General features: G+C 42.0%; 1 protein-coding gene across 1 annotated transcript in view; it reads right to left on the bottom strand.

Moving 5' to 3' along the window:
- Positions 1–279: 279 nt before the first annotated feature.
- Positions 280–14,412, bottom strand: part of LOC138516977 (zinc finger protein 84-like) — a 35,479-nt gene continuing 21,346 nt past the window's right edge. The window contains exon 2 of the mRNA XM_069632464.1: positions 280–5,210. Coding sequence (XP_069488565.1) covers positions 2,592–4,160 — 1,569 coding nt within the window. The 5' untranslated portion in view covers positions 4,161–5,210 and the 3' untranslated portion in view covers positions 280–2,591. The remainder of the gene's footprint in view (positions 5,211–14,412) is intronic.

The raw sequence follows: 14,412 nt of genomic DNA, 5'->3' as shown, positions 1-14,412 counted from the left end.
TTTACCCCCTCTCCCTGATCTTGCATGAATGATCACTATAATGTATTGCAGAAGGAGCATCATAGAATAAAACAGGATAAATCTCCATAAAGAAACAGCCCCTTGGATTTCAAAGGACGTCACAAGTATGTCAGAGAGAATAACTAGAAAAACCGGGAGGATAGCTCAGAGGCAAGGCACTTGTCTTGGAATCAAGACAACATAGAGCAGTATAGGTTCCATACCTGGTACCATGCTTAGAGACTGAAATCCGGCATGAAGCACAATATAAAAAGGCAATTTTACTGTATTTTTTAATTCGTAGGATGATGTAAAAGCAAATAGTATTTTGCACAATATATGTTTCACAGAGGAAACATCTGAAGTGCAAACACATACACATGTAGGCTTTGTTCTGTTTTACTCATTCACCAATCATCAATTGCTTATAATAACGGAGAGTTTGTTCTTACAGTGAGATTTGTCCAGTTTAATAAACAATTTGAGAAAGCATTTAATTTGTGAGTTATCAATTACGCGAATATATAATTCAATCACTGAACTTGTCATCATCTGTACCACAGAAAGACCATACAACAGGGCGAACCAAATAATGACAAGTTCCCTTTTCCATACATAAATCACACTTCGCATAGTGCATGTCGGATAATAAAGTTTAGTAACTTTACTCTCCAAAAACAGCAGGGCCCAGTGCAGGAGACCTTGTAATTTGTTGATGTTTTGGGTGTCCAAGTCATCAGTGATAACACCTACTATGAATTCCCACTTGTCGCCATAAGCCACAGATTTGCTTGAAAAGTCTTCTGACATTTAGAACATGGATATGGCCTCTCCATGTGTGATTCTTTTTTTATGGTGATCTTTCAGTGGACCAAGGTTGTAAATTAAAGCCTCATCAAATTGAGAACATGTATATGATTTTGCCCCGGGGCGATTTCTCTAATGTAGTTCTATGGCACGCTGTTGCTTAAAAGCCTTATTACATTCAGAACATGCATATGGTTTCCCCCCAGTGTGAGTTCTCTGGTGTGCCAATAGATTACCCTTCTGCTTGAGAGACTTATTACATTCAGAACATGTATATGGTTTCTCTGATGTATCACAAGGGTACTCTTCTGCTTGAAAGACTTATTACACAGATCACGGGACTGAAACAACATTACTGGCTGCTTGGGATGACATCCTGAGGGCTGCTGACGAGGGAGATCTGAGTATGTTGATCATGCTGGGCCTGTCGGTAGCCTTTGACATGGTCGACTTTTATCCATTATTGACCAGACTTCTCGAAGTAGCCCAGGTGTCAGACGCTGCCTTGAAATGGTTCTCTTCCTTTTTGAAAAATCAGACTCCAGTAGTCAAGTTTGGAGGTTATTACTCGGAATCTCTCCCAGTATTGTGTGAAGTTCCACAGGGATCATTACTGTCACCGATATTGATCAATATCTATCTCAGGACAGTGATGACATCTTCTCTAGTTTTAACCTGAAATGCCATTCATATGCAGACGACACGCAAATATATGTCAGACTAAAATCAGCACCAGAAGCAACCGAGCGTGTGCTGCCCTGTGCTGAAGCTACAAAAGCCTGGATGGTGAAAATTAAGTTTCAGTTAAACCACACCAAAACTGAGGTTATAGCATGTGGACCAACGCATCTTCTTGGACAATACCATGCCTCCACCCCTTGTAAGGCCGTTTTTGTCTCAGCCACATCCTTTTTTCATAAGGTTAAGAACTTGGGTTGTATTTGGCAAGCATATTAAGAAAGTAATGCCCATGTGTCTGAGATGGTTAAATCTGTCCATTATCAAATTTGACTCTTGAAACCTATCTTACCTCCGAACTCTGAATCAGATTGTGCAACGATTGTAGGTACAATGGTAAACTCAAGATTGGAATACTGCGGCACACTGCTACTTGGATCCCCGGATTGTCAAGTGCAACTACGCCAGGTAGCTCAAAATGCTGCCGTTCGATTAGTGTACAATCTTCCAAAAAGAGTTTCCTTCTCCAAGTACCGTCAAAAATTGCACTGGTTGCCAGTGCAGCAAAGAATCAAATTCCTACAACTATGCCTGATTTTCAGGTGCATTCAAGGAACTGCGCCTAGGTATCCGATTTCAAAGATTAAGACTTACCAGCCAGCGCATACTCTGTGCTCCTCTGGCAAAAATCGAATGGCTGTCCCTCAGTCTAAATGCCTCTCCCGGGGAGACCGATGCTTCTCCATCAGAGGCCCCGATCTCTGGAATGCACTTCCAGCAGAACTGCGGAATATATAATCTATTATACCCTTTTGGGAAAATTCATAATATATTGATTCCAGTGATTGATGGGTCCTGTGACTGCGTCCAAATGTGAGCAAAGGATTTGAACATCTGCGCCTAGATGCAGTTAACTGCTTGGTTCCAAAGGGATATACTCTTTATAAATCCCTAATCTAATCTACATTCCGTACATGTATACGGTTTCCCCCCCATTGTGAATTCTCTGATGTCTCAGAAGGGTACTGTTCTCATTTTAAGACTCATCACATTCAGAACATGTTTATGGGTTGGCTCCAGTGTGATTTCTCTGATGCACCATTAGATTAGCCCTCTTGCTCGAAATACTTACCACATTCAGAAACTGTATATGGTTTACCCGCAGTGTGATTTCTCTGATGTATCACAAGTTCACACTTTTGCTTGAAAGACTTACCACATTCAGAACATGTATATGGGTACAGCCCTGTGTGAGTTCTCTGATGTATTACAAGGGCACCCTTCTGCTTGTAAGATTTATTACATTCAGAACATGTATACGGTTTCTCCATAGTGTGATTTCTCTGATGTATCACAAGTTCACACTTTTGCTTGAAAGACTTACCACATTCAGAACATGTATATGGGTTCTGCCCAGTGTGAGTTCTCTGATGTATTACAAGGGCACCCTTCTGCTTGTAAGACTTATTACATTCAGAACATGTATATGGTTTCTCACCAGTGTGATTTCTCTGATGTATCACATGATCCCACTTTTGCTTGAAAGACTTACCACATTCAGAACATGTATATGGTTTTACCCCAGTGTGATTTCTCTGATGTATCAGAAGGGCACCCTTCTGCTTGAAAGACCTCTGACATTCAGAACATGTATATGGTTTCACCCCAGTGTGATTTCTCTGATGAGTCACTAGATTACACTTCTGTTTGAAAGACTTATTACATTCAGAACATGTATATGGTTTCACCCCAGAGTGATTTCTCTGATGTATCACAAGTTCAGACTTTCGCTTGAAAGACTTACCACATTCAGAACATATGTATGGTTTTGAGCCAGTGTGAGTTCTCTGATGTATTACAAGGGCACCCTTCTGCTTGAACGACTTATTACATTCATAACATCTATATGGTTTCTCCCCAGTGTGATTTCTCTGATGTCTCACAAGGTCACACTTTTGCTTGAAAGACTTATCACATTCAGAACATGTGTGTGGTTTCTCGCCAGTGTGATTTCTCTGATGTCTCACAAGGTTACTCTTGTCTTTGAAAGACTTATTACATTCAGGACATACATATGGGTGCACCCCAGTGTGAATTCTCTGATGTATTACAAGGGTAACCTTCTGCTTGAAAGACTTATCACATTCAGAACATGTATATGGTTTCTCGCCAGTGTGATTTCTCTGATGTCTCACAAGGTTACTCCTGTCTTTAAAAGACTTATCACATTCAGAGCATGCATATGGGTGCACCCCAGTGTGAGTTCTATGATGTGCCAATAGATGACCCTTGAGTTTGAAAGACTTATCACATTCAGAACATGTATATGGTTTCCCCCCGGTGTGAGTTCTGTAATGTGCCAATAGATGACCCTTGAGTTTGAAAGTCTTTTCACATTCAGAACATATGTATGGTTTCACCCCAGTGTGATTTCTCTGATGTACCAATAGATTACCCTTCTGCTTAAAAGATTTATTGCTTTCAGAGCATGCATATGGCTTTACGCCATTGAGAGTTCTCTGATGTGGCAAAAGATTAGCCGTTTCTTTCAAAGCCTTGTCACATTCACACCCTTTATGTTCTGTCTCTTCAGTGTGACATCTCTGATGTTGACATATATGTACTGTTTCGTTGAAAGTTGTTTCACATTCCGAAAATTCCAAAAGTACCTCCATTGTTAAGATGTTATTTTTAAATTATAATTTCTTTGTAAGATGCTCCTTATCAAATTCGGTATATTTATATAACAATCTGAATGTCTCGGGTGGTCTCACAAGGTCAGGTGCATTTTGCATGAATGTCAAGAATAAACCTGAATTCTCAGTCACAGCAGGGAGTCTGAAAATAGAAGAAAGCCTCAGCAGGGGTGCTATTGATTCTGAAGCATCAAGTCACTGAAAATAGAAGAAAGCATCAGCAGGGGTGCTATTGATTCTGAAGCATCAAGTCACTGGAAATAGAAGAAAGCTTCAGGAGGGGTGCTACTTATTCTGAAGCATCAAGTCCAAAGATGGTGTTAAACACCTTCCACATGTAGCACACCAGTTTGTTGCCTTAGACAATATTTCGTAAAGAGGGTTTTCATTTTCTTTCTTCATGCCAAAATAAAATCAGTGGTCCACCATTAGATAGATGGCTGCATGTTGTGGACGACTTGTCACCAGTGCACTTGTAGGGTCGTATTCCTTTGTGGCTCATAAGAAGCACCATTTGAGGGCCATTTGTGTTGAATGTTTTGGTTGTCAGTGCATTTACAAGGTGCCTCTTGTTAGCCTCTCCTTGATGTATTCTTAAAAGTCTTGTGTTCACTTTTACAGAGGAGGCTGTATCCAATATGGTCCATTTATATAGACTCTCTCAGGTTATATCTCTTCGGTGGACATTCCCATATCCAGATACTTATCTCTACATCAATGAATACATTGACCATATTTGTGTAGCCTTATAATGTGATGACTCAAAATACCCTTTGGTGGTAATCACATGGGTTGTAGACAGATGGCCTCCATATGGATTGGTATTGACGGGGCATAGGAACCAGATATTTGCCTGAAAATCGTTAACAACTGTAGTCTTTTTTTAGTGCAATATCTACAGAGTCTGTGAAATATTTGTCCCATGGTAAGAAGCTATAACTTTCTCAAGACTCAGCTATCAGTGAAAATGTTTCTCATACAAACCCTTTTAAAAACATTCACCGTCTTCCATGATTGCTGTTTTTTGCCCTGTTTGAAGAAACAAGAAAAACAGGATTAATGTTCAATAAGTGACAAATATATAATTCTTGTTTGAAATAGCATATGTGAAAAGCAAAAAGGCACCTTATCACTATAGAAAATGGGTTTGATAACATCCTGGAATACTATTGAAATGTATAGAGGACATTGAGTTAAATCGGTAGCCTAACTTGGCCTCAACCTCAGGAAAAGCATTAACACAGAAATTAAAACATGTGTGACCCATAGCCAGGATTAGAAAAGTGTGGTGAAGTGGGTCTCTGTAGTCTACAAAATGGCTAACCTGCCTGTCGGTCATTGCTGGTTGCGGTCAGATGACTGGCTCTATGGGTGCACAGAAAGGATGGCTGACCAGGCGCAAAGAATAAAGGATTGCAACAAATGGATTGTACCTCACTGGCTACGAATATATTTTCTTTAGGATGCAATGGGATTTGGCTTGGTAGAACAATGTGCAATTCTGGTCCTTTGATACTACGATTTTGTGCTTTGCACTGAATATTGTCATATATATTGAGATGCATATGATTGCTTTATTGATTTAAGCTTTTAGTTTAGTTTGAAAATTAGATGATAGGTTTCAGTGCCTTTATACAATAGTGCTTCAGTGAACCGATGATTGTGATTTGACAAGTGCTGCACCTTTCCTTAAAGACACGACAGAGGATGGACAGGGAATTTTGTATTGGCAATGTGAATTAAGCCGTACAATGAGAGTATTGATGTACATTTAGTTAAAGAAAAGTGACTTGTTATCTACCAAACAGATTTGTTTGAACCTTATGTTGAACTACCGAGAAGAACTGAGGTACATGGAAGATGGCAAATGTGTGGAACTGGGTCTACTGTCTTGGTGGGCCCAATACCTGAAGAGAAGTCCGTTTGCATATAGGAAGGTGATTAATATGGAAAAACCTAGTTTGGGCACTTATTTGGGAGAAATGTTGGATGGTGGGTGTAATGTCTTTCTACGGATTTATAGGGAGCGTTGTCTCCATTTAATGGAAGGGACAGACATCTTGAGAACAGATACCCAAGCAATTATGAAGTTGAAAATTAAAAGATGGGATGTGATAAAAGATATGGACGATCTAGATAGAATCAAGATATACTGCAACAACAAGCTTCCCTATACTCCAACAAAGGAAATTAGACTTTAGTTGAGAATAATTCCTTTGCAGATGTTCTTTAAACTGCCTACCCACACTGGAAATAATTGGTCCTCGTCTAGGAATTTCTAAAGAATTACGAAAGTGCAGACTATGTAAATCAGACTTTGAAGAGTCTCTAACATTGTCTCTAACATGGATTGTACTTCGACAGCTGTGGATCGAATAACCTTTTTAGGCCCCATTGTACATTTGCGTACGGAAGTTGTTGCTTCAGATATTTGGAACAGACTGTTGACAACCTCTCAAGTTTCACTTATTTTAGCGCTAGTAAAATTTTTGATAAAGATTTTTAATGACCTTCAGCAAGTGATAATTAGCAGAAAACATATTCTTTTGAGTTTGGATGTATGGTAATTGGACAAAGGAGTTTTTTACTAATTTATAAGATGAATGTATGCTGATTGCATGGTGAGTTGATGTATATTGTATGCATTTTATATTGTACATGAAATATTTGAAATTATTTTGTTTATGCATTTTTATTGAATGAATTGTGTAAAGTTATCATGTCTACTACAAACAATGTGTTTAAACTGTGTTGCATTAGCAAGAAAAACTGTGGGATTGATAAAGTAATAAAAAATGTATTTAATAGACGTTGATCATTCTTGACTGAGCTATATTGGTACAGTGAAACTCTTAACAGCAGCATTGTGATATGTGTTGCATTTTGCCTCTCTTGGAAGTCTTTCTGTTTGTATCAATCTCTTTATCACTAGGTGTGCCTTAGGAAGGGACATGAAATAGTTGCAGAACCTGTGAGTAAACTGTCGGGTCTTGAGGGGTTGTAAACTGCTGTGACAGTGAGAGGGGAAAAGAAACAGACTTTGAGGCCCACAAATTATACATCTAATCATTGTAACATGAGCATAGAATTAGCTCTGAATTAGTCAAGCAGGGACCTCCTCTGGGGTCAGTCTGTCAATCTGGAAAAATGAATACCCTTCATTTGAATGACAGACGTAACTTGATGGCCGTGGGCCAACCGTTTTATGCACCAAATTATAGAAATATAAACTGCTATGCTTCACCAACAAGCGGCCATTTTAAATGTAGCAAGAATCGCCATTTTGCTTGTTAACCTTTGCTCATTGCTTTCTGTCTAAAACTGCTTTGCAGCTTGCAATTCTTGCGAATTCTGCTTACTCTGCTCAACTGTTAACATTGTTTCAAGATGGCGCCCGAATAGGGACTTGAACCCTGGACCCTCAGATGGCGCCCAAATAGGGACCCTCCCCCACTTGCCCCATTGTATACGGTGTAACGGAGTAAAGGCGGAAGAACGGCGAGGACGGGACGGTCGAGCCGGGATCAAGAAGTGTACGGGGCGCCCTGTAGAAGTGAGGAGAGATTCCTTCCGCAGATCTGCACACATCTGATCCCTGATCGACGTATCGGGCCAGAGGGCAAAGGAGGCGAGGGTCCCGAGACAAGGCAGAAGCCAGAGAAGCACAGACACGACGTTGGGAGAGGTTGCATTAGGACAGGCGACTTGTTTTATCAGGTGAGTCATTCCCCGATTCAAAGAAAAACCTGATTTTTGGTAGAGTGTTGATTTTGCAAATTCAAACGTCCAGGTAAAAGTTAGCTAACCAAAGGGGAAGGACAAAGAAACATGCCTGGAGTACTGTCCACTTTAGCGGGGCTTTTCAGCTGTGGTAGACAGTCCTTGGAATATGGCCAAAGTTCACCGCCTGGGGGAACGCCGGCTTATGATATGTATGCAAAATATGGTGTGGGTGCGATAATATTTTGTGAAATTTGGCATAGGCAAACTAGAAAGCAACCTGACCATCAGTGGCCGATTAATGGTAGTTTTGAGATTGGGAGGATAGATAACCTAGAAAGGGTGCTAATTTGAAAGAAAGCGCAACCTGCAGCTTTTGAAACTGTCAAAGATTCGAGGAGGGAAGCAATGCTCCGACTTAGGAGTAGAGAGAAGCATGCGCGTAGGCACAAAACGAAGCTTGAGGTAGCAGAAGAAAAGGAAGAGGAGGAGTGGACGGCAAGTCTAAGACGGGAAGGGAGACGTGACCAGATGAATATAGAAAGAATATACCTGCAGCGGGAACTACACATAGCAGACAAATTAATGTAACATTTGTTAACTAACACGGGTCGAGGCCCAAAACCAGAATTGAAACCAAACACGCCAGCAGTGACTGCGCAGGCCCAACCAGTAGCTCTCGTACCCCCTCCCGTAGCCCAAGCACTTCCCCTCACGCAAGCATTAACCCAAGCCCCACCCACAGCGCGAGCACTCCCACAAGTGCAGACCGCGGACACACAATTTCGAAGCATCCAGGAAGGCCCTTCACAGATGCCACCTGTGTCACTTGTCCCATCTCTCTGAGAATTTGAACGTGAATATTTATACTGACAGCCAGTACGCCTTTGGCGTGGTTCATAACTTTGGCCGACTTTGGGCTGAGAGGGATTTCTTGACATCACATGGGGCCAGGATTCAGCATGGCCTTTTGATTGTGCGATTGTTGTCCGCACTCACGTTTCCAAAGCACCTAGCTATAGTGAAGTGCGAGACGCATAAGAAAGTAACATGTAGAGTGGGAGAGGGAAACGCATTTGCAGACAGGATTGTGAAGAAAACAGCCACAGATTTGGGAAATAAAATGATGACAGTACAGACTGAGGAAGTACCTTGTATGATAGAGAACGGAGTTGCCACAGTCAAAGAAATGCAGGCTGAGGCCATGACCGAAGAGATTCAGGGATGGGCTGAGGGCTCTGCTGAGTTAGATTTGGAAGGATGTTGGGTGGACAAGGAAACAAAGAACTGGATGTTGCCAAATTGTTACGTGACTGCAATGGTTATAATGGTGCATAGCCCTACCCACATTTGCACGAAGAAGATGGTGCAGCATTAATCCACAGTATGGAAAGATTAGCACATAAAAAAGAATGCAGAAAGACTAGTGCAGAATTGTATTGCGTGTCTGCAACATAATGTAGGGAAGGGAACCGTGACTCCAGCAAGTAGTTTCGGCCCACCCTCTATGCCATTTGAGGTGGTCCATTTTGATTTCATAGAAATGGAAAGGTGCCAGAACTACAAATATGTGTTAGTGGTGATTTGTGCATTCAGCAAGTGGGTGGAGGCATATCCTTTAAAAGACTGTACTGCCATGTCAACAGCAAAAGTAATGTTAAATGAGTATTTCTCCCGGTTTGGGTTGCCCCGTGTCCTGTGGTCAGACAACGGCCCCCACTTTGTGGGCGCAGTAGTGCTACAGATCTGTGCAGGTCTGCAGATAGAGAAGAGATTCCACAGTTCAAGGCATCCCAGTTCTGCCGGACTTGTGGAGAGACATAACAGAATCTTGAAGTCAAATGGGGTCATTACGACCTAGGCGGTAAGTACACCAACTTTACCACCATGGTGTAAACTATGTTTACACCATGGTGGATGGCGGATTTACCGCCCCATTCCAAGGTGAGTGGGGTGGTAAATCCCCATTTCCCATTTACCCTTCCCCATTCCCATTTTTGCCCCATAGGGCATAATGGGAGTGGGGAAGGCGCTAATTACGGCACCGTAATTAGCACCAAGGCGATTTAGCGCCATGGATTTTAACGCCTGCTAAAAGCAGCTGTTAAAATTGGAATCAGGCGTTAAGGGTTAACGACGGCGTTAACCCTTAACGCCTGAGTTGTAATGAGGCCCAAAGATAGCAAAAATCTGGTGGATGCATTACCCCTAGCGCTGTTGTGCATGCGCACGTCTGTGCAGGCTAAGACTGGGCTCTCCCCCTATGAGATTATAATGGGGAGACCAGCAAATGTATGGTGCGCACCGCAGCCCAAAAGATTATGTGAGGTCGAGCATCCTATGTTAAGCACGTACTGTGGACTTTTAATACAGAAGTTGCGTTTGATTCATCAGCAGGTGCAGGAGGCGTACCAGTGCGATATACCGGACCGGGGCACTCGCTGGAGCCTGGAAGTTGGGTCTTAATAAAGAACTTTGAACGGAAGACAGCATTAGCACCCAGGTGGCGCGGCCCCTACCAAGTACTTTTGGAGACGCAAACGGCCATCTGAGTAGACGGACGGAAGGCATGGATCCATGCAACACATGCAAAAAGATTCCCAGGACTGCTGACAACTTCTGATGACCAGAGAAAGGAAACAGTCTCGAAAACGAAAGAAACTGTTGCCAGTCCTTTGCCACAGCATCAGCCTGAGCGAGAAGTGAAAGTTGAAACAAAGCGCAAGCGAGAAGTGAAACTCGAAACAGAGCCTGAGGAGGCTGCCAGTAAGGGGAGAGGGCGAAAAGTGCCCCAACGTTGCTCAACAGAAACAACATCACTTCCGAGCGACACAAACCCTGCATTGCAAACACGAGCAGAAACAATGCGTGTATGTGTGGGTTGTAATGAGGGCCATTGTCTGTAATGCTCATCTCAGGAAATGTTTTCAATGTTCGTTGCAGAAATGTTCTCCACAGAAACACACGTTAACAGCAAAGCATCCGAGTAGCAGCAAAGCGTTCAGGCCAGTTCAGGCTAGCCTGCTTAGTAAAGGACAGCAAGCTGATGTGATTTTGCACAGAGCTCCAAAAAGGCAGGAGCAAGCATCAATTGTGTCGGTACCATAGTCCCCCCGCTTGTCCGCACGGGATCGCACTGGTCCTTCACTTTTCAATGGAAGCACTGGGAAACCGCGTGTCAGAGCTTTCAATTTAATGCAGCTTGATACAGCTCATATGCTCATTTCCCTAGGCCTCCGTTCCCACTTCATCCATGTTGGGAATAGAGGCAAAACAAAACAGATCACTTCCGATTTTATGATCATAAATTGTACCTTATGGCTCCATGTACAACGTGATCGATGAACAATGCACTCTCATTTCCAGATGCAGGATCAATGCCAGCTTGTGATGCAATGAGTGTTGATGCGGCAGTAGTCGTACAAGGTTGAGGCACCTTTCGATCTTTGTTGCAATCTCCCCAGGCCCTTTCTCGGACTTAGGAAGCACTCCTGGCAGAGTATTTGCGATGATATCGTTGTGTTTGAGTGCAGCTGTATTTCTTTGGACATCAGGATCAGGCAGCTCGTTCAAGGGAAACGGAATTCCGGGACTAATGGAAATTGCGGATCAACAACTTTATTCAATCCGCGAAGATCAATTATGAAAAGGTACGGTATTTCATTACCTCCTTTCTTGTAAACCGGAAGAACGGACTATTGCAAGTGCTACCAGAAATCTCTTCAATTACGTTTCTTTTAATCAAATCCATCACAATGCATTTCAATGCTTTCTCCCCTTCGGTCGAAATTTTATATTGCGTAATACGCGGCAATGTAATTCCTTCTTTCAAAACAATTTTCACTGGCTCTACTTTTAAACAACCAACATCATTGTCGTTCACTGCCCATATACAAGCCGGTACTTTACTCAATTCAGTCGGTAATGGTTTAGTTAAAAATTGTTACACAGGAGTCTTTTGTGGCGATATTGTCAAATACACTCCATCAGGAGAACAATAAATAACCACAATCAATTTTTTCAACAAATTTAATCAACACATTTTCACCGTAATTTTTCATCAAAAGAAATGGGCAAGACTTGGTGAATGGACCTAGTGTTATAGGTACTGATTGTGATACTGGACTAATTACTGGTGTACCTGAGAACCCTACTGAGACATTGTTCTGCCCCGACAGTGGTATATCTGGAACCTGTTGATGGTCAATCGAATATTTTTGTGCACCTGTGTCCACTAGAAAAATGTGTTCCCTATTCCCAACCTTCATTTCTACATAGGGCCCTTTCTGGTCTACGGGAATAGATACTGGTTCCAACCCCCGTTTCGAGCTGTCCTAGTAGAAAAATACATCGTCTGATTTAAAGTCGCCAGTGTAATATGCAATGGACTGATTGTCAAAAACATTTCCATCACTTGTGTTGTTTCGCTGTTGTTGGTTCTGGTTCTGATTCTGATTCCGATTCCCCTGGTTATTCTGAAATTGTGGCTCTCTTTGGTTCTTATTCTGTCCTTGTGTTCCCGGGCGACCTCTATTCTGCCTTCTCTGGAAAGTCCCATTTCGATATGGTATCTGCGGGCACTGTGCTCGCCAATGGCCTTCTTGTCTATAATAGGCACATTGATTAATCCCTATTGGACCACCTTGCATGTTGGAAAATTGGGCTCTGGATTGTGCGTCCCCCTGACCTCTATTATTGTTTGCTACTTGCTGCATCCATACTCTTGTTTTCAAATTCCCCTTGTCCCTTATTTCTTTGCCATTCTCTGCATTCACTCTGTTCTCATAATACTGGGCAATGTGTAATACCTCACTTTGTGCTTTTGCTTGCCATGCACTTTCAGATGTCATTATTAAATTTTGAATTTTCGGTAACAACCCTCGCACAAACTTATCAACAGACAATCTCTTCACGGGTTCAGTACTCAAGTCTTGACTACTAAAATCTGCAAATACTTCTTCAAATCAATTAAAATAATATGTCACTCCTTCATCTTTGCCCTGTAAACAAGCAGTCAATTTATCCCGAACTATTCTCTTCTCGGGTACCAATGTTTTCAATTTCTCTACTATTCGCACTGGCAAAGCCAAAATGACTTGCGGCGGTGTTTCTCCAGCCTTTCTCTCACCATCAATTCTAATCAAATTCTCCCTGGTGTCACCTAAAAACGTTGCGTCATTTAAATTTCTAACCTGTTTCCATATGTCTACAGGAAGAATCACAGGAAACAATAAATCCATGTCACTCAATGTAAAAACAGAGGAATTCAAAACAGATTCAATTTCTTTATAGAATTCTGATGGGTTTTTCCTAATATCAGGGATCATCTGCCTGATATTATTTACTTCTTGTCTAGAAAAAGGGACATGTACAAACTGTGCAGTATAATGGGTTTCTATTGTGTTGGCTGCAACCGTTCCAGTGGCAGCAACTTCTACTTTCGGGACAAACGTGGGAGGCACTTCCCTCATGGGTAATTGCAAGCTAGGTGGTTCTACATTTGGTCCTTTATCAAGCAATATAGCTAAATCAAGAGAAAAAGCAGTCGTTCCAGTTTCAGGCGAAAATGCTCTTTTATAAATAGTCATTAATTCAGCAGGACAACATGTCTTATTCTTCATACATTCACCTTGCAAATACTAAACCATGACCTGTAATACCTTTCTCTGCATCTCTGGTGTATACTGACTAAACGTATAATGCACTTCAATTGGGGAAATGGCTGCATCTGAAATCCATCTAAGCGCATCTCGCGTACAAATTCTCATCTCTTCACTAACAGGCTTCAACGGCGGAAAAAATCATTGCTGGACATATGACATATGCGGTTTATCTTTCTTCATTAATTCTCTATGCAATCGAGAAAGCTCCTGCTTAAACACAAATATTCGGCCTCCATGTTCTCGTACTTTCAATGCATTATCCCGCAAATGAGATAGAACAACCAAATCACGCAACTCTTGCGGTGCAAATGTGTCAGTCAAATCACTCCATTTTTTCACAAGATAATTCCCCATGCATTCTAACAATACCTGCTGTTCACCAAGGGCGCTATGGTCAGATATGGAACTCTGCAAAGCTGCTTCATCGCCACCTTCAATATACGTTGCTGCCCAAGTTCTCAGCTCCTCTTTGCTAACCGTACTATGAGTCACTCTACTGCTTCCTTGCGCAGGCCCCATCTCTTTAGAACTGCCTGCCAAATCGGCTAATTCACGCTCTGACGGCGGTGGAGGAAATTATGTCACGGGCACAGGGGAAGAGGAACTTGCTACTGGTGCAGATGGAACAACGGGAATGGGAGGTACATAAGGAGGAGGTGCAACTGGGTCACTACTACTTTGATGTTCATTTCTTCGCTCATTCAAGATTTTGTTTATTAGCTCATCTGATGTATGGAAATCTTGTTGTGGATATATTTTCTGTACACCTAATTGGAAAGCCCTGTCCATTTTCTAAGGTCCTCTGTCTGTTGATGCTGATCAAGCTCTAGCGCTTTCTCTGCATTCGT

This window comes from Ambystoma mexicanum, chromosome 6q (assembly GCF_040938575.1).
Source record: "Ambystoma mexicanum isolate Mex_15411 chromosome 6q, UKY_AmexF1_1, whole genome shotgun sequence".
In the NCBI taxonomy this organism is placed as follows: Eukaryota; Metazoa; Chordata; class Amphibia; order Caudata; family Ambystomatidae; genus Ambystoma; species Ambystoma mexicanum.
The sequence above is the reverse complement of the archived record's forward strand: the minus strand, read 5'-3'. Positions and strand labels throughout refer to the sequence as shown.